This window comes from Cajanus cajan, chromosome 7 (genome assembly GCF_000230855.2).
Source record: "Cajanus cajan strain Asha chromosome 7, NIPB_CcT2T_4, whole genome shotgun sequence".
NCBI lineage: Eukaryota > Viridiplantae > Streptophyta > Magnoliopsida > Fabales > Fabaceae > Cajanus > Cajanus cajan.
In genome coordinates this window covers 49,250,280-49,270,304 of record NC_138523.1, presented here as the reverse complement: position 1 = coordinate 49,270,304, position 20,025 = coordinate 49,250,280, and the positions used below count along the sequence as shown (strand labels likewise).

Genomic DNA, 20,025 nt, shown 5'->3' with positions numbered 1-20,025 from the left:
GTATATTGGTTTATGCTATGCTGTATTTGGCGATAGCCAATAGGTACATTTACCAAAATAACAATACAAATAAATAAACTACCACTTATTTATATGAATTCAATTCATTGAATAAGTATCTTAAAATACAGTGTTACATTGTAATGAGAACATTAAAAAAATCTAACAAGATAATTTGATTGAATTTATGCAACAACTATAGACATACACCAAAAATTTAGTTTCACGCAATACAGTAGCCACGAATTATTGCAGCTCTCAACTCTGACATTAGCAAAATTCCATTTCAGTTTCCTTGTCCCAAATGACGAGCGAACTTGAATCTGCCATCAACACTAATTTTGCTCATTAATCTGTTGTCAAGTATCCTCATGCTTACAATTTGGGCATATTTATATTCACAACCGTTTCCAAGCCGAATGATAAAATGAAGTTAACCACGGCAGTCAACATTAAGAATCCTCATCCCATAGTTTATTTGAAAGAATCCATTTGCTCCTTATGTTTAGAATATTTGGAATTGGGGGCTGCCATGTACGACTCTAATGTTGCCCTATATAAAGTGGAGTGGAGGGTAGGGAAAGTTTTCATGAGATGTCACACTTTATGGTAACGAGACTTTGAAAAGAGCAACTGGGATGCCTTTCAATCATGAATCTGATCTGGGAGCGGTAAAAGATGAAAGAAGACCAGCTGCATGAGCAGGTAAAATATCTCCAAATGAGGACATGGCAGCTGCAGATCTATCCTTAAAAATGCCAACTTGTCCATCGGTTAGTATGGATCCCAGTTTAAAAGTACTCTCCCCGAACCTGCTTCCAACCTAGAATAAAAATCAAATAGTATGAAATACCCACAGAACTGTAATCAAACAACAAATTCCAAATCAGATTTCTGATATACAAGAATGGAGAAGTATCAGTATACAAATGCATGTAAGTATCAGTATTGTACATAATATACATTGAAATCTACTTGGTCAAAATATATGACATTATATGCTCAAACACATTAACACAACATGAAAAAAAATCATTACCTACTATTATAGAGAATTTGTTCAACAATCAAGGAACCAATTATAATTGAATGAATAACCTTTTCCCGGGTAGAGCAACACATAATACAAGAACTAGGAGTACAAGATAAAGTTTAATGTGGTTGAAGAATATGAAATGACACAGTATTAATTCTATCAAAACTGCAGGATAGCAGTCCAAATATAATAACCGCGGTATTCTTTAGATTTTGGCCTAATAATCCCATTCGACTTAGGTATTGTAATTTCATTAAACAGTTGTCCAGAGTGTATAAAGAAAACTTGCCTTTAGAAAGAAAAAAATACATTTTGTATGGATGCACTTGAAAAAATGGATAGAGTTCACTGCAGCGGCAGTGCCATAGATGTGTATCAATATGATATGCAAATGCATGACATTATGGTGCATCGACATCTCATAATTTCTTAATTAATGAATATGACAATGTTTAAAATTAAATTGCAATAAGGCAACAAATAGAACCAAATTTTGATAAGGGCCTACCTGCATAAAAGACTTCAGTAATGGTGCTGCCACCCCCAGACTTGAATTGTCATCCAAATTTATCTTCTGAGAAAGTTCTCCATTTGTAATTGAATTCCATGAACTTCTTGAAGAGATTTCATTTGACGATGGAGTAAATGCCTTCTTAGTCCCTCTAGAGGACAATGCTGGAGCACTGGATTTACCAAGAGGTTTGTGAATAAGATATGACATATAGAGTATTAATCACTAACTTTGGAGCATACATCAGTAGATTTACAAAACTACCCATAAAAAATAGTCATTGAATAAATCATTGGCTTTAAGCTAATTTAAATTAAATAAATAGAATGATAGTAAAAGAGACAAGCACAGAACTACGCATTATGAAATGACAGACAAAACATATATAAAATACAAGATGAGACTAACCTGATCGGGAGGTATTTAAACCGAGGAACTGTAGAGCACCTCAGAATATTAGATTCTGAATTAGTAGGCAGTTTCTGAACAGTATCTGTGTAGATACGGTTAAGTTGCACAAAGAATCCAAATAGGACAGCATGTCGCAGGTATGATTGTCTCTCATTCTCCCAGAGATATGGCTCATACCTTTAACATAAAACAAAGAAGATTTGAGATGACAGTACAAAAATTACTAGAAGTACAAGTCATAAGTCATTACATGCTACCAATTTAACCCTGTCCAAGAAATACATGCCACAGATTCCCTCTAACCATGAATTTTGCAGGAAAAAGAAGAAAGAAACAATGTCTCAACATCCCATATAGAAAAAATATGCAAAGTAGGTTATCCGGATCTGCTCCTGCATGAACATGCAATAAGCAATGGTTGTTGCTTGAAATGAATTGCGCATCTTTGAAATCCATGATCAGTACACAGCCTTGAGATATCATTCATTTTAGTAATCTATTTCATTCACTCTTTGGAAGATTTTGTGCTTTAGAGAGCACTTTGCCTTTTCTTCTACTTCTATTTTCTTCTAAATTTATCTTATTTGGTTCCTGGATTGCACATCCCATGCCCCTTCAACATAATAAAACATAGAAAGGAGAACTTGAACGGAAGAATAAGACTCACGTAAGCCAGTCTATGGGATCCAGTTTCTGAGAAAGACGATTTAACAATTGATCTGAACGTTCTCTAATGGCTGAGGTTGTAGAACTTTGCTCCTGCTTCCGTCTGACAGGCACCTTTGCCTTTGGGTTACTAGAAGGTATCCCAACCACGTTTGAATCACCACCAGAGAGAACATCAACAGCAAATTTGACATCTAACAAAACCTGCAAGACTCCTTTTTCTGACACTTGATGAACACCACCCTCTGCAGTGGAAAGGAAGTCCTCAAAGATTCCAATTACCTGTGTAATAAGATACAGTCATTGTAATGTACATGCAGTCAAGAACATAGCAACACAATCATCAAAACAATAATATGTGATAACTTGATAAGCCACTTCCTAGAAAACTGCATCAAAACTCTTTTTTATATCATTTTTAGGATACATTATCCTTAATGTTATCTACTCTTTTTCTTTTCAATGCAATCTCATTTTCTATAAATAACCAAAAGGAAAGATGGGAAATAAATTAAAGAGATAAATAGTCACGTTAGTAGACATGAAGATCAAGCAGACCAACACATCCTAACAGGAAAACCTACCTTTTCCAGTAGCCTTGATGCAAGTTTATGCAAAATCTTCTTGTCAAGTACATGACCTCCAACTCTGTGAACTTCTTCACAAGCTCTAAATAGAAATGAGATGATATACAGAGAAGGCATAGATGGAAGAGATATTTTCATCTCTGATTGATTCTCATCAGACTGATCTTGCTTGACAACGATATCCTCCCAGCCCTGTTCAGACAAGCAAAAATTGAACAACCTTCAAGATTAAAAGCAAAAACCCTAAACCCTATAACTTAGTCATGATATCACCAATACAAGGTCCCACTAAAGAAATAACAATATCCGACGAAGACAATGCTTGAGTTTGATGACACCTACTATCCTTTCAAGACAAACAGAAGTTAAGCTGGCTGGCTCTATATTCAAAGGCCACTAGTTTTCCTTTGGCATGTCACCAATGGTTGAAGATTGAAGACTCAATACCCACGAGATCCATTAATATATTAGTTGCAAAGTAAAAGATCACTGCGAACAAGTACTTTTTCAAAATTTCAATTTATTTTAGTTCTCTGAGTCTCAACTAACTAGACAACAATAATTTGATTACTGACTGCTTAAATAAAAGAAATCTAAGCAGATAAATACTATCTTCTTGGTATTTCCATTACTATGTAATACCAACACTTAAGGAAGCCTCTTGACTGAAGCACATCACTGCAAGGTTAAGAGCATTTGAAGTTTGAAAGGATAGAGAAATAGCATACTAAATGCTACCAATTCATTTAAATTAAGGTGAAAAACCTCACCATCACAGTCCACAGATTTGTCAAACCATTCCTAGTAGGAAACTAGGAATAAAGCAGTGGTCTTAGAAAACAGCCAATATTTTCAAGAACATGGAGATCTTGAAGTAAACAGAGGACAACACATATAAATAAGGCAATTATTCTCAACTAATTCCAAACAAATTTGACAATACTGGACCGAAATATTTGGATTTTATGTTTGCTCAATTCATTGTTAGCACCCTCAAAGGGCTAGGGCTTGCCTAGTTCTGGGGAGGAATCTGGAAAGGAAATATTAAACTAGAACAGTCTTTTAACATATAGCTTTTTTGGCAAGACTTTTGGGCAATTTGCTAAACAAAAATTAGCACAGTAATGGTTTATGGAATAGTGCTTCCTCCAGGATGTTAGCTTCAATCCTACAATATACACTAGTATGACATCTGTTTTGGACATGTTATGTTAATAAAAAATTTGGAACCTTTATAAAGTTATCAAATTTTCACAAGATCCATATCATAACTCAGATTTCTTATAGTTGCTCACATATCTATTTTGGTAGACAATTTATGATGTTAGACTACAATCACATGGTATGCTGTGCTATAAATGTCCAAGCAGGAATCAAGAACAAGTCTTGACACAAGTCTGTTAAGTGGTTTTTTTCCTTCTGCTGATATACAAATAGGAGGAATGGCTTAACTTTATTGACTTCCTCTATTTTTTTTATATTTATTTTACCCTATATTTGTAAAGAATTTCTAATCCTCATTCTTATGCTTTCTTTATCCATTTCTTTGGACCTAAAAGGAACAAACAAGTATTATTGTAAAATGTAAAGGTTCATAAAAAAAAATAAAGGATCACAAGTAGAATATTAATAAATCAAGTTTAAACCATCACAAGTCATGGAAAAACAAAGAAAACAAATTTAGGGGAGGTGAATAACACTTACCCTCCAGGGTGTGCTCAAAGATAAAGCATCATCTTGTTTAAGATCCCGAGAGACCATGGCAGAAAGTTCATCTGAGAGCCATAATATCCACAAGTTGTAAGCTCTAATGCAAAGATCCCCTATAGTCTTATTTAGTTCTTCCAATTCATGGCTTGCACCTTCTCTCATGCCAAGCAAAGCAGCTGCAGCAGATGAATTTTGTCTTTTAGAGCCAAGGCTTGCTTGTCTTCCCGGACTATCACAGATAGCAGAATCAGATCCAAAACGAGATTGTTTCACCAGACTTGGTAATTTCCCAACCGCAGATGCATTCCCAGTGGCCCAAAATCTGGGAGAACCAAGTATCAAGGGTATATGTTTAGAATGATTTTGGAATGCAAACAATAATCGTCCAATGAAAAGAGATTTTTCAACAGTAACAGCTGTTGGAACCTCGTCATTTTCCATTGAAGCATATAAACTATCAAGCTCTATTTTCAGTGTCGTCAATATAGAGGACACACTTTCATAACATTTACTTTGCAAATACGGTGCCAGATCCTTCAATCTTCGGGAAGCCTTTGGAGATTCTAAGAAACTTAAAAGATCCTCTAGGATGCTTTGAAAAGATACATCAACTGCATCCCTGATTCGACTTACTTCAGGACCAAAATAGGCATTAAGACAAGACTGAAATTCACTCTCTTCAGGCTGGACTTTAAACCCAGAAACAACTCCAGTTTTTCTGGCATTTGATTCTAGAAACCAAACACCACCAGCTGTAGAACATTTGTTCAAGTACCCCTGAACATCATCCAACTTGGTAAACAAGTCACCTACAGCAGAAACTGAGTTCACCACGTCAACAGCACTAGTTAGCTCCCTAAATCTCAACTCAATGATTGCTTTCATCCTGCCAACAAAAGCATCCTCAAATATCTCATCCCAAAGATCCGAATCATCTTCCAAAACAAGTTCCCGAATCCTACTCCATGGCAACTCAATCTCTGAGCCGAAAACACTCTTGAGCCACTCTAGACTCCCCTGCAGAACTTGTTTGCTTTCCATTGTCTCCCTAATCGATTTCTCAGCAGAAGCAAGATCCTGGCCACTGCCAACGGCATCAATCAAATTCCTTCCACTTATCTTGCTCACACATTCCCTCAACCAAGTAAAACAAGTATCAGCAATGTAACGCTTATCAAGCATTACCATAACCGACTCTAGTTTATCTCTAAACGACTTCCAAAGCCTAACCTCCTCATCAGGATTGGGAATCCCACCAAACAATTGAGACGCTGGAGGAGATCCCAGAATAACTTTGTAAAAAAGTGGCATATCATTCAACACTTGCAAAAACAACTCCCCCACCTGACCCACACTGACCTGAATTATACCCAACACATCACACAAAACCGAAACCACCAAGGAGGAAGCATCACCAGGACCAGCATTACCCAAAACCTGCGATATCCACAACTTCCTCGACTCCAAAAACAGGCTCAGCACCTGTTTTTCATCCACAAATCAGTTTAAACCAAATCCAGCAACTATCCAAATCTCAAATCTCAAATCAGTTAAATCTACAAACCATAAGCAATCCATTTCTCATCAACTAATCATCACTTCACAGTCGAAACACGTAAATCCAGGCAGAAATCGAGAATTCAAAGTGGAGAAGCGAAAATACCTGCTTAGGTTGGAGCTCGTCGATGACAGCGACGGCGGCGAGGGCGTCGGAGTAAGCGGCGATGGCGAGGCCGCGGTCGAGAAGGCGGTCGCGGCTGCGCTGGGAGATCTGCGCCCTGAAGCTCTCGACGATCTGCCACTGGTGCTGGAGCATTGCGAAATTGGACAAGATGTTCTTCCTGTGGTCGTCGGAATCAGAGAACAAGTGGTGGTGCACGTGCTTGGCACGGACGTAGCGCGAGGCTGCCTCGAGGAACATGCCTTCGTCGAGGCAGCCCCAAATGTTCTCAGGCGTGTCCACGAGGTACTTCACGCGGCACGCCACGCCGTAGGTCCAGGCTCGGGACTGGGAATGGAGCTTGCTTTGGGATTGGGACTGCGATTGGGATTGGGACTGGGAGAGGGACCGGATGCGGCCGTGCACGGCGGCGATGTTGCCGGAGATGCCGTCGCAGGAGGCCTTCATGCGGACGATGGAGTCGGCCGAGTCGATCAGGTCGCGGTACCGGGTGCCGACCAGTTGCCGGAGCTCCTCCTTCTTGTCCTCGATCTGCCTCCGCATCGCCGCCTCCGTTTTGCGGATCTCGGCGATCGGCTTCGAGCGGAAGAGGGACTCGGCATCGCGGCTGCCGAGGGTGGAGATGCGGTGCTCGTCGGCGTGCGGCGACGGCGCCGCCGCGGGAGATGAGACTCGCATGGCGGTGGCGGTGGGTTTGGGGGTTTAGTGGTTTGGCATTGATGGCTCCGGCGGAGGATGGAAGGAAGGAGAGTGGAAAATTTGGCGAACGGTCACTTGGAAGAGGAGAAAGAGAGAAATTCAAGGACAATTTTGTCTCACAGTCATCTAAACGGCGTCGTTTTCATTGATCCAAGACAAATAGTAGTGTTTAATTATTTTTAACATTCAGCTTTATATTTAGAACTTGCTAAAACAAATTAAAGGTTTATTTTCAAGTTTATAGTGCATGATATGATATAATATATTCATTTTTCCTTTCATATTAAAATATATTGAATAATTAAATTAATTAAGGGAAGATTAATCAAGCTCGTAACAAATAATTACGAGTAATGACACAAATTTATTAAAAAAAACCTTTTTTTATCAGTTTTCCTTTGAAATAAGTAGTAAAAACTTGCTATTTTCATCGTGTCTCACTTCTTTCATGGGACTGCAGTGCACTTTTAGATGGACTTGTAAATTTGGGCTTCAGATTTAACTGGATTGAGTAGCCCATTGGGTTCGAAAGCGAGTCCAGCTCAAACCCAACCCACTGAATCTACGGTGTAAAGGCCCAATGTTGGCTGAGCTAGAGGGAAAGAAACTATTGACCGGAGAAAGCACCACTGCGACACCGTTTCGTTCAACCCTTTCTTACTACCAATAATTATTCTTATCTCTCAGTATGACTACTACCTTTCACCAATTTTCCTCCGCATTTTATCCTCAAAGTTCTCTTACAGTTCCCACATTATTTTTGCATTTTCTATTTTCGTCACATAAATATGCATCACGCTTAGGTCCTTTTTTGTTTGTTTGTTATTTTAAATTATTTGTAGCTGCCATGATTGTGGGTTCCTCTTTTCTTATGGTAAAAATTTGAATTGCCTTTTGTTTAGTTAGTCTTTACGATAAAATAAAATGAGATGGGTTGTAGTTATATGCTTACACTGATTGAAAGGATTATACTCTTATTAAATTGTTATGAGTATGGGTTGACATCTTGTTGTCTGAACTAATTATTTTTAATTTTAATTTTTAAATTTGAAATTTTTTGGACAGAATGTGAAAGCATAATGATGGTAAACCAAAGGGTTGAACAACATGCTATGAAAGAAGGGCAAAGGAAAAAGAAGAGGAAGAAGGAAGTTTTGGTTCCTCGTCCTGCATGCTCATGGGTGTATTTTAGGTTATTTCTTTTAATTTCTTATAAGTGAAATTACATTTATTATTAGAATAAATAGTGTATGCACTCACGTACACAGAAAGTGCGTAGAAATTAAACTATTATTAATATTATTGTGTGTGTTATGATTCTGTGAGGTACTTAGTTTTAAATCAATTGTTGCAGTAAGGAGTTTATCAAAGAGTACATTGCTTCCCATCCTGAGACACCAGGCCTTAAAGCTGTGAGCATCTATTTTGACTTTTGAAATTGCTAGGTTTGTACCTCATTTGTAGGTGAAAAACTTTTTATGGCAATAATTTAAGTAGAAGTTTTTTGTTGTGCAGGCAACAAAGGCTGCCTCGAATGCATGGAAGTTGATGTCTCTTGAAGACAAGGAAAAATATGCTAGGCGTGCGCGTGAAGTGTGGGATGGCTACTTGAGTTCTGGTGCTGCCCCTGCCCCCAAGCCAAGGAAACAGGTAAATTCCAAGTACTTGGGAGATGGTTGATGTGTTTATTCATGTCCGAAGTTAATGAATCTTGAAGCTGAAGATTAAATAATGCAGACTAAACTGGTAACAAGATGCTCTCCTGGTCGCTTATTCAATGTGTTACAACACCTCACACCTGAACAGAAGGAGGCAGTTAAGAGCATGGGCTTTGGAAACCTCCTTGGTCTTAGATGTCGAACACTTCGACGCAGTTTGTGTCTTTGGTTACTGGATAGGTTTGACACTACTAATTGCAGCTTGGAGATCTGCAATGTGCGCATGCCATTGACTCCAAAAGATGTAGAGTCAGTATTGGGATTAGCGGCCAGTGGCAAAGAAGTGGTAAATTCTGGTCCAGAAGACTTAATTTCAGATTTACGCATAGTAGTCAATCCCGGATAGCGGCGCGGAGCGGCCGACCCCAAAACTGGGATAGCGGGATGACGCGGAGCGGGATAACCGCTATTTAAATATTAATTTATATATATTAAATAATTAATAATATATATATAAAAGCTAAAAAAAACAAAAATTAAAAATAAAATTAGCTGAATTAAATTTAATCAGAAATTAAAAATAAAATTAGCTGAATTAAATTTAATCAGAAATTAAAAATAAAATTTGTTGAATTAAATTTATTCAGAAATTAAAAATAAAATTAACTGAATTAAATTTAATCAGAAATTAAAAATAAATTTTTCTGAATTAAATTTAATCAGAATTTAAAAATTAAATATGTTGAATTAAATTTTATCAGAATTTAAAAATAAAATTTGTTCAATTAAATTTAATCAAAAATTAAAAAAAAATCAGTGGAAATAATTTAATAAATAATTAAAAAAGATATGTTGCATGTTGCATAAAAGAGTAAAAGACACAATAGAATAGGGGAACAGACAACAGAGGGCAAACGTTAGTCGGAGGAAGGAGAAGACAAACGCGCGTCTGAGCTTGCGGCCACGTCGGAGCTGCGTCGGACCTGGAGGCTCGTCGGAGTCGGAGGTGCGTCGGAGCTGGAGGCGCGTCGCCGATGGAGGTGCGTCGGAGCCGGACTTCGTCGGAGCTGCACGCGATTGCCAGAGAAGAAGAAAATATGAGAGGGAGAGACGAGCGGAGGGGTTTGGTTTCGAGGAGTCTGAAATCGCGAATGGGAAAGGGATGATTAGGGCAAAAAAACCCCATTGAAAAGACGGACTTACCCTTAATGAAGGGTAAGTCTGAAATCGCGCTCGCGAATCCGCGATTTCGGCCGCTCCGCTACGCCTCCGACGCGGCCGCTCCGGCCGCTACAGAAATCCGCCACGCGACAGCAGCCACGTTGCGGGGTGACGCCGCTCCGCTCCGGAGCGCCGCGATAGCGACCGCTCCGGCCGCTATTGACTACTATGGATTTACGTAACAGTTACAATGCAATAAATCATGGAATTTCAGTGCGACTTTTAGAGGAGCGGTTGGCAACTGCAGAGGCTGGAGATGATTTTAAGAGGTCATTTGTTCTCTACGTGCTGGGAACGCTTCTTTCACCAACAGCTAGGCTGGATGTTAGCCCATCATTTCTCCACTTTCTGACAAATATGGATCTCGTCCATCAGTATAACTGGGGTAAATTCTTGCTTGATAGGCTGGTTCGAGAGGTATCACGCTTCCATCAAGGGAAGCAGAGAGCTGTTGGTGGTTGTCTCTTATTTTTGCAGGTAAATTTTTTTTTCATCAATTTTTATTTAACTAATAATTTTTAACTCCTCTTTCTTTTTCAGCTTTTCTACTATGAGAGCATATCACTTGAAGGGTCTTCTGCTTCAGTTCCAACTATTGTTCCATATCTGTTTTCTTGGGGAGAGGAGGAGATTGCTGAGAGAGAAAAACGAGAAAAGGAACTTGGCGGCTATGGTTCTGGGGAGGTAGATGTCAAAATGTTAAAAATGATTAAAATGATGAAAGTGCTTTCTGTGAAATTAATTTTTAACTTTCCAGAAACATACGATTTTGATATTTTCTGCTAAACTAGTGAATCCCAAGTTTGTTCAGATATTAAAGTATGCTTTTATTTTGCAGCTAGCAAGTAAGAAGAAATGCCATCAGATGGAGTTTTCCGAGCATAGAGATCATCTAGATGGCCCACCAATCACCACAGGAAGCATTAGGATTGGACATGGTCTTCTTAGACCTGAATCAAATGAGGTATTGATACCATTGCCATTCATTACTAGCCTCGTTGCATGTCCGCAAGAACATTTCAAAAGGCACTCTTTTATATATATATTTTTTCTATAATCATGAAACCCAAGTTTTTTCTTTTCTTTTATGAAGAAAAATGGCTAATGGATATTTGAGTTTCTTTTCGACCTTGCAATAATTGAAGTGGAGAAACAAGTGGAGTAAGGCAGTCTTAAAAGTTTTACAAGTTTGCTTGAAAGAAAAAGATGAGTGACCAGGAGATGTGTTTTCTTTAATAAAAGATGACTATATATTTTGGTGGAGCTTTAAAAAAAATAAAATTGGTGCATTACATGAAAGAACTTAGCACATGACCCTTGCTGTTACAGTTAATCAAGCAAATGGCTTTTAGTCTCTTTGGTGATGTTGGGTTTTGAACTATAGTGATTTTGTTGTGCTATAACACCCAAAAGTTGCTATATAGTTAATGAGTGCATAATTGGAAGGCTGTCCATCAGCATTTTAGCTGATGCAACTACTTTACCAATTGTGGTCTGCACATTCAACATGTTTTTATTTCATCAAGCTTTAAAAATACGCAGAAAAAAGATAATTCTGGAACCAAGCAAAAAATGTAATCATGGACGCATAGATCATTGGAAGCTGCTTATACTATAACTTTTCTCTTATAGATTTTCTAAACATGATCTTTTCCTGACCATGATAGCTAGTTGAATTTATATCTGAATGAATGATGGTGTTTTCAACAAGCTATTAGTGGAAGCTCTATTTCTATTCAAAAAATGCATGTGCACACTTTTAAACTTACCCATGCCTGGATGGCATATGCACCAACATACGAATTCTGCAGCTTGAGAATGTTTACCCTCTGAGTAACTAAATTGTTTCTACAGGAAGGATTCCTTGGTTATCCTGAGACTAGAACAGTGTTTAGTGCAGATGTGGGTTTAGTAGTTGAATCAATCGCAGCACCTTGTCAGAACAGAGAATATGGTTGCAATGAAATTGTGGATTACATGACCAGTAATGACCATGAAGTGACATGCATCTATTCTCCATGTACCTGCCCACTTCAAGACTGCAACTATGTTGGGTCATTTGAACAGTTGGCATTGCATTTCAGCAGTAAACACTGGGATTCTGGAAGACGATTCAAATATAATCGTCCATTGGCTATCTCTTTACACATGGATGAGAAATTCCTTGTTCTCCAGGAAGAAGAAGACGGGGTTCTATTTCTCCTCAACAAGGGCACAGAAACTAATGGGAGTACTGTGATGATAACCTGTATTGGTCCAAGCTCATCAAAAGAGAGGTTTATTTATGAGATTGTTTCATGTAGGGGAAGAAGTTCTCTCAGATTAAAGTCTGTAGCTGAGAATTTTCCTGGTCGAATGGAGGATTTTCCCCCTGTAGATTTTCTTTTGATTCCTTTCAATTTTCTTGTTTCTTATGGGGAGCTCAATATAGATATTTGTATATGGAATTCTACTGAGCATAATGTAGATTGCTCTTGATTTGTGACCTAGATTATAGATAATTTATTCAGTGAAAATGATGTCAATCGGCATTTATAAGATTTTTCTGGTATTTCTTTACAATATTCCTGCTCATTCTCAATGTTTGTGGCTTCTGTTATACTGGAAAAGCCACCTACCTACTCACACCCCCCCCCCCCCCTTTTTTTTTTTTTTTTCCTTCTCATTGCGACATCTCTTTTACGGTTCTTAAAATTTTTTGTCTATAGTATTTTTAATAAATTGTAGAACTTATTTGCTGCTACTGATGTAATAACTCCTTGCAGCCAAGTACATGATAGATATAAAAAACATTCGTCAATTTTCATCTAATTGCACTAGTTCTTGGAGAAATTGGTTGACAAAATTTATTCTAGTGAAAAATCCTAAATGGACAAATTTTATGAACAAAAGTATATAATTAATGAACAGAATTGTTAGTTGGTATATGATTGCACCAAACGGAAAATATATGGTACTGAGTTGAGATATGAAATTTCGTTTCTCTAATTATGCTAATGCCAAGTAAACAACTTTAGACTCGTTAAAAAAAAAAAAAAAAAAAAAAAAAAAAAAAACTAAACATAGTTGCATGTTATCTATGTATAAAAAAAAAGTCATCGTATGTCTCTACTATCTAAGTTGAACTTCATATCATATTTTTTATATCCCTATTGAGACCTTATTACCTTGGGCTTTCTCACGATTAAGGATTCTCTCTATTTTCAGGCTTGCACTAAAAGGTTTTCTCTTTACAATAAGAATTAAATGAGATGAAATTTCATTATAATATCTGATTCTATCCCAGGTGTTATATGGATTTGGCCAGGCAATAATTTTTTTTTTATAATAATTGAAATTTGGAACAATTGAAATTCTTTATTTGAGGCTGTCTTTAGGTGCATTTGCCCCATCAGAAGAGTTTCATGTCTTTAGTATACTATTCTATATTTATCTATTTATATCGATATAGATTCTATATATATCGATATAGATAAATCTAATATTTATAATATAATATAAAAAAAATATATAGAATGAAAATAAAATTCAATTGAATATAAATAATTAAAACAAAATTAATAAATTCATTAAAAAATTTACAAATAGCTCTTAAACATGCATGTTAGGCCATTGCTCAAACCTAAAGGTTCCACTCCCACTTACAATGCATTCGATTGAAACACGTAGATTCAAAAACAATATTGGTCCCTTCTTGATATTATGAGTTCCGCTTAAAGTTTAATCTAAAAGTGTCAAGACATCATTAAATATCAACTGATGGCTGCTTAGAACAACACGTTAATGTTCATCACAAGTCCTAAAAAAGTTGTAAGATGCTGGAATTTCTGGATTTACATACTTTTTAGCAGTTTAGGTTTTATGGTAATTCTATTTATTTTTTTTAAAAACAAAAACTTTTAAGCAAACCTCGTACAGAATGCGCAAGTTGTGATTTCTTAATTATAATTAAGACTCCTATTTGAGGTTTATTCATTTCACAGCTATTAATAAATTGTGGGGTTTAAATTAAATAAAGCCATGTATGAAAGAGAAGATCGAGAAAACATACATTTGTAACACAGCTTAATTTTCAGGTTAGAGAAGGGAAGGACGGAAACAGAAGCTGTGCCAACTTGCTTCTATATTTCAAATTTCCAATTTATTGATTATTCTTTCCAAGGCATTTCAAGTAATACATCAAAGTGTGACAAATAATGGTTGTAAAATAATATATGGTTCTAAAACAAATTGAATGGTTGCTACCAGCAGAAGAAACTGCATTTGTTCCTTCTTGTAGTGAAAAAAATGCCAGCCAAATGACAGACACTTGAAATAATTCTGGTGAAGGAGTTCCTCTATGGATTGGGAATAAAGGTGCCAACATAGCCAATCCCCACAACAAAGAAGGCAATAGATTGCAGGAAGAGATATATGAAGTAGTGGTTCTTCCCATAGGTAAGATCATAGCATCCACAGAAAAAGAGGTAGGCCCCCACTATAAGTTCCAGGAAATTAAGCCTGTTAATCATCAACAAACAAGTAGTAAAGGTAAAATCATTAGTACTAGTTATGAAATGTAGACACCAAAGTTCCAACTTGAGGGAATCAACTGAACTCATGTCTATGTTGTTCATTCTATTTTGTTATAAATGATAACAAGTTAATAAAAACAAGAGTATTCTCCTTATCTTTGTGTACCTCTCACCGATCCTGATACGAGGCTTCCTAGCTGCTCTGCCTCCTGATTTTGTTTTAAGTGCATCTCCCAATTTCTCAGTAACGACCCATTCATTTACTCTCCCTGCCTCTAGCAAACCTGTAAGTGTTGCCTTGGTCCTATGCATTGACATAACATTTTCAAAAAGTATCCAGAATACAAGTAAGTGGATTGACCTGCACAAGATATACATGACTAGTTACTCACAAATGAACACAAGAAAACCTTTTCAGCAAAGTCTTGCAATGCTTACCTAGGAGTTCCCACTGCATTGAGGAGTGTGATGATAGAAGGTATATACACAGCGCCCCACTTGGGGACTTCCACTTCTGGAACTAGAACAGTTGCTGGCATAACCACACAGTAGAATACAAATGTGACCACATGAGCTACGATTTTCCGGACAAAGAAAAAACTATAAATCACATAAAACTTCTTCCACATGGAGACTTTCTGCATGATATGGTCAAAAAAGGAATCAGTAGAGAAGATGGATACTACTAGTTTGACTTCTTCAATGACTACAAGGAAACTGATACCTTGTTTCTCATGATTTCCATTGCCATTTTCTTGAACAGATTAGCCGGGCCACATGACCATCGGTGCTGCTGATAACGATAGGCCTTGAAGGTACTTGGCAATTCACTTTTCACCTAAATTTGTTTAGGTAAATTGTTATATAAAATAAACAATTCAGTATATGATAAAAGACTAAACAGAAACTTGATGTATAACTGAGATGGTTTTTTGTACGATCTTCTTTGCTAAATAACTCATTGAACAAACTCGAGTACAAGCCCTGCAATTAAATGCAGTGTGATTGAATGATACCTTGAGATCACTAAGATATACAAATTTTCCGCCTTTGAGACCTGCTCGGACAGCTAGATCCATATCTTCCACTGTTGTGCGGTCCTTCCATCCACCAGCTCCATTTAATGCTGAAATTCTCCACACACCAGCTGTGCCTGCAACATATCATCTACATTGACATGACTGTTTCTACTACTCAACGAAACATATTGTTTGATTATTAAGGAAATGATTTACCATTGAAACCAAAAAAGGCATAGGTTGAGGACCCAACTTCCTGCTCCACAAGGAAATGATAGTCCAATGACATCTCTTGCATTCTTGTCATCAAGCATTCATCAGCATTAACTGCCATACACAAGGTATATTACTATCACACCTTACTGCCAAAGGCAAATAACTACATTCTACATTGTGATAAATTTTTGTCATGTAAATTGGAAATGATTTATTTTGTTTGTAGCTAAGACACTGATGTCAGTACTTTCTTTCTTTTTCTAACTGTTGATGTAACTTTTGTTCTTTAAAGCACCGACACTAAAAATGGAGTTGTGTAGATATCAAAATATTTTAAACCTTAAAGAATTAAGAGTGGTATTGTGTGCTGAGTGAAACTATCTTATCTGAGCTTCTTAGCTTCCATTGGACAATTTGATCTTAATGTAGATCTTAATTTTGAGTCCATTGGCTAAGCTTGGCCATGATGCTCTAAGTCTAAAAATAGTAATAAAGTGAAACAGCTAAAAAATAAATCAGTTCAGTTGTAACTAAAAACTGTATTTTGACACCAGATCGTTTGTTGGAGAACAGTTTTTGTTCTAGTTTCTAAAGCAAGCACGGAAAAAGGAGTTTCAGGAGAAAAAAAAATACCGAATTTCCATCGAGCTTGGACTAGTGAAACTTCTGGGTTGTGAGCAAGGAATGGTATGGTGCGCCAAAGGAAGTTAGGCTCAGGTTGGAAATCAGCATCAAAGATGGCCACATAGTCACACAAGTTCACATAGCCATGCTTCATGCCTTCTTTGAGAGCCCCAGCTTTGTAACCATTTCTGTTCTCTCTGATCTCATACTTTATGTTTATGCCTTTACTGGCCCATCTGTGGCACTCCACCTCCACCATATTCTGTCATTAAAAAAAAAAGTTTATGTGATAATTAATTAGACTCTGATCAGAGAATTAGGCTATATTGTATGAATGTAATGTATTAGTTTTTACAAGGTCTGTAGCCACAATAGATAATCCAGAATCTTGTTTTTTTGGCCAAATTGATGGTCACCGTTTTTCTTTACCATCTAAATGTTCAGAAACATGACATGCACAATTGTGTTTTGGGTTGAAACCTTGGACTTTCTGACACTGTAATTTTGTTCTTAAATGTTGTTTTTCCATGCAATTTGACGTAGATTATGAACTAATGAGTAAAGTTACTTTAAGTATCCCCTAGAGTGTATAAAAGATCTCGAAAGGAGCTTTTGTTGACTAAGGGAAAAAGAAATGGAAATGTTTACATTGTTTAATTATAGGAAGATTTAGGAGCAACTTGTCAGTTAACTTTATTAGTAGGGATGATTTCAACCTTAATGATTGGATCAGTGGAATCATCAAGAACTTGAATAATGATCCTATCAGAGGGCCATGATAGCCCACATGCAGCTCCAATTGATAATTGATACACCTGCAACCAATGAAACAGTACCCCAAAAGCCTTTACTTCAGTGAAAAAATAATTCTATTTCAAGAAACAATCTATGTCATAACAAATTTTCCTTTTAGAAAAACAGGGGTCTATTAAATGGGATAACTTAACAACATTACCTCTTTCTCATTGTACATAGGAATTTGCACCAAGACCATAGGGTATGCAGAATTTCCATGCTCAAGGTCATCCCTGAGTGGCTCCCATTTGTACTTCTTTTCTGGCTTGAACCTAAACAACTTCACAAAGATTATGACTACCCCCATATAAACTCTCTCCACAAATAACATAACTGACATGGCTAGGCACAAAGCCACTAGCAATTTCAGCAATGGAACCACAAGGGGTGCCCTAGCTTGCTGCCAAATCAAACCCACTTGGCTTGCACTGCCATAATGCATGCTTTCAAACGTAGCTACTGATGAAAGCCGATCCATTTGGTGGCTTTCTTGGTTTCCTTTGGAGAGACAAAGAACACTTGTAAAATGGTGTGACTATATAAAACAATGTGATATCACTCACTATTTGTGCTTGGTCTTGGTGGCTTGTTGGCTTTGCGAAAAGAACACGAATTGTTTCTAGTTTTTTTCACTTTTGGTCACTCACTCTCTGACTTTTCCGTAGGAGTTACGTCAAGGAAGAACTGGCGTCAGAAGGAACTATTATAACACTGCTAACAAAGTAACAATGCATTCACACGAACTAGCTAGTTCAGCTCCATGTGCAACATTTTGTGTGACACCAAATGGACCTAACGTGTGTTGCAATGCTTTTCAAGTTCTCCCTCCCTCTCTCTCTCTGGTCTCTCTTCTCGATTATGATTAATGAGAGAGAGACTCTGTGGTATTTTGATGCCTTGAGTAAGAACAGAACAATGTGTAAAGTATTTATATATAAGAGATTGCAGTGTTTGTATCAAAGGAAAAGAGAAAAAATTGCAAAAGCAATAATTATGATAAGATTATAGATAGCTGGCTTGAGAGTTGAAACCAGAAAAGAGTGTCATAATCCAGTAGCGTTTGTAGACATGTATCTAACAGAACATTAAAATATGAAGCAGTGGTTTCCACAAAGCAAGTCACTATTATTTCCTATCAGCAAGATTGAGATTTTGTGCAAGGAAAAGGTTTAGTACATCAAGATGTATGCAACCTCATTTTAGTCATTAAAATTGTTTTGCGTATGAATAAAAAATACACTAATAAAGTTCTAATTTAAATATCAAGTTAACGTGGAGTTATTTCAGCTTAATTAGTATATTCAAGTTCAAATATATAATGTTAAAATATTTTGAAAGAAAAGCTTGATTATTTAACATGATTATATCGGTTTAAACATAATTGTCTCCAATAAAATCGAATTAGTATCGTTTTGTACCCTTAAATAAACTAAAATAAGCATATATTCAACTTTTTTATGTTTAAGAGAGTTTTTAAACTGGATTAAATTAATGTGGAAAAGAGTTCTTTTGTTCAGTGCTTTTGGCAAAGAAGTTTGAAATTTCAGATTTGATTTTGGTTCCTTTGAGATATCTTACAAAGGATGTGATGGATCATGTGTTGCTAAGTTAGACAAAGAACAGCCAACAAAGGAAGCATACTTGGCGGTTGACATGTCGATATATTTTACAGGTCTTAAGTAATACTCACCTTAATTTTACATCGAGAATTTTGAAACTCGAAAAGTATATATAAATTGACACATATAATAATATTGGTGCTTTACAAGCATAATAATCAAATTATATGATTAATCATAATTAATATCATCAATTTTCTCCAAATAAATTTAATGGAACTTGACAAATTATTATGATATCATAATTGGCATTGAATGGCCAGTTTAATATCATCATAAACATATATTAATACGGTGATTTAATTCTTTTAATTAAAATGAGAAACATGTGTAAAGTGGAAATAGAAAAATATGTTTATCGTTAATTAAATTAAACTAATTAACTTATAAAATATTCTAACTAATTTAAATCAATTGTAAATAATTTTTTACTATGGTTAGAATACTTTTTTCTAATGAGATTTAAATACGTTGTAATAGACTAATATATCTCCTCAATTATTAAAGTTGACCTAATAAAAAGTTCAAAATAATATATATAATTATTAATGAGATTTAACTAAGTAATTTATTTATTATTTCACAATAAATAAATAATTACATATCTATAATTGATTTTTAACATATTGAGAATAATAATTTTAAATATTTTTCTTTTTAATTTACCAATTTAATTAAATGAATACAATTTTACTTTTAGTATATTATTATTTATATTTTAAATTCATTAACTTTGACGTGCTAACGTGGGAGTTGATTGTTTATTGCTTATTGTATAATGGAAATTGTTTGTTTGATTGTAACTGTTGACCACCGCAATAGGAATTATTTTAGAAAAGGTGAGTTTGGTTATGATCCATTATGATATGATATCAGTAACAAAATTAAATTTTGCTTTACGATATTGATGCATGGAGATCCACGGGGCAATATAATTCAGCATGCACATGCACACTGTTCAAGAAGAGTAATCAAAAAGTATATATATATATATGATATATCAACTAATATTTCCATTAATAAACCATGCAATGCAATCACTTTGTACAATCTCCCTT

At 36.1% G+C, this 20,025-nt stretch overlaps 4 protein-coding genes across 6 annotated transcripts; 2 read left to right on the top strand and 2 right to left on the bottom strand.

Annotated features, from left to right (window-relative positions):
• Positions 1-64: 64 nt before the first annotated feature.
• LOC109789443 (Vps51/Vps67 family (components of vesicular transport) protein) lies at positions 65-7,423 on the bottom strand. Its single transcript, XM_020348399.3, has 7 exons — positions 6,585-7,423; positions 4,916-6,403; positions 3,209-3,403; positions 2,626-2,906; positions 1,956-2,135; positions 1,545-1,719; positions 65-823 (listed from the first exon to the last, which is right to left on the bottom strand). The coding sequence occupies exons 1-7, from the start codon at positions 7,278-7,280 to the stop codon at positions 650-652; spliced, it is 3,189 nt and encodes a 1,062-aa protein (XP_020203988.1). The 5' UTR covers positions 7,281-7,423; the 3' UTR covers positions 65-649.
• A 572-nt stretch (positions 7,424-7,995) lies between these two features.
• LOC145949212 (uncharacterized) lies at positions 7,996-9,365 on the top strand. Its single transcript, XM_083060985.1, has 5 exons — positions 7,996-8,175; positions 8,367-8,493; positions 8,656-8,713; positions 8,817-8,951; positions 9,039-9,365. The coding sequence occupies exons 2-5, from the start codon at positions 8,381-8,383 to the stop codon at positions 9,363-9,365; spliced, it is 633 nt and encodes a 210-aa protein (XP_082917111.1). The 5' UTR covers positions 7,996-8,175; positions 8,367-8,380.
• On the top strand, positions 9,164-12,720 carry LOC109789437 (E3 ubiquitin-protein ligase SINA-like 10). Of its 3 annotated transcripts, XM_083059964.1 has the most exons (6): positions 9,164-9,305; positions 10,395-10,504; positions 10,585-10,657; positions 10,721-10,864; positions 11,019-11,144; positions 12,035-12,720. In XM_083059964.1, the coding sequence occupies exons 2-6, from the start codon at positions 10,437-10,439 to the stop codon at positions 12,656-12,658; spliced, it is 1,035 nt and encodes a 344-aa protein (XP_082916090.1). In that variant the 5' UTR covers positions 9,164-9,305; positions 10,395-10,436; the 3' UTR covers positions 12,659-12,720. The 3 variants fall into 3 exon arrangements, with proteins under 3 accessions (XP_082916090.1, XP_020203981.2, XP_082916091.1); XM_083059965.1 differs by lacking the exon at positions 9,164-9,305 and having other exon boundaries at positions 9,629-10,504; XM_020348392.3 differs by lacking the exon at positions 9,164-9,305 and having other exon boundaries at positions 9,627-10,657.
• Positions 12,721-14,286: 1,566 nt separating this feature from the next.
• LOC109789447 (glucomannan 4-beta-mannosyltransferase 9) lies at positions 14,287-18,301 on the bottom strand. Its single transcript, XM_020348406.3, has 9 exons — positions 17,509-18,301; positions 17,270-17,368; positions 16,563-16,815; positions 15,930-16,040; positions 15,711-15,847; positions 15,419-15,532; positions 15,133-15,332; positions 14,861-15,055; positions 14,287-14,680 (listed from the first exon to the last, which is right to left on the bottom strand). The coding sequence occupies exons 1-9, from the start codon at positions 17,824-17,826 to the stop codon at positions 14,518-14,520; spliced, it is 1,590 nt and encodes a 529-aa protein (XP_020203995.1). The 5' UTR covers positions 17,827-18,301; the 3' UTR covers positions 14,287-14,517.
• Between the last annotated feature and the right edge of the window lie 1,724 nt (positions 18,302-20,025).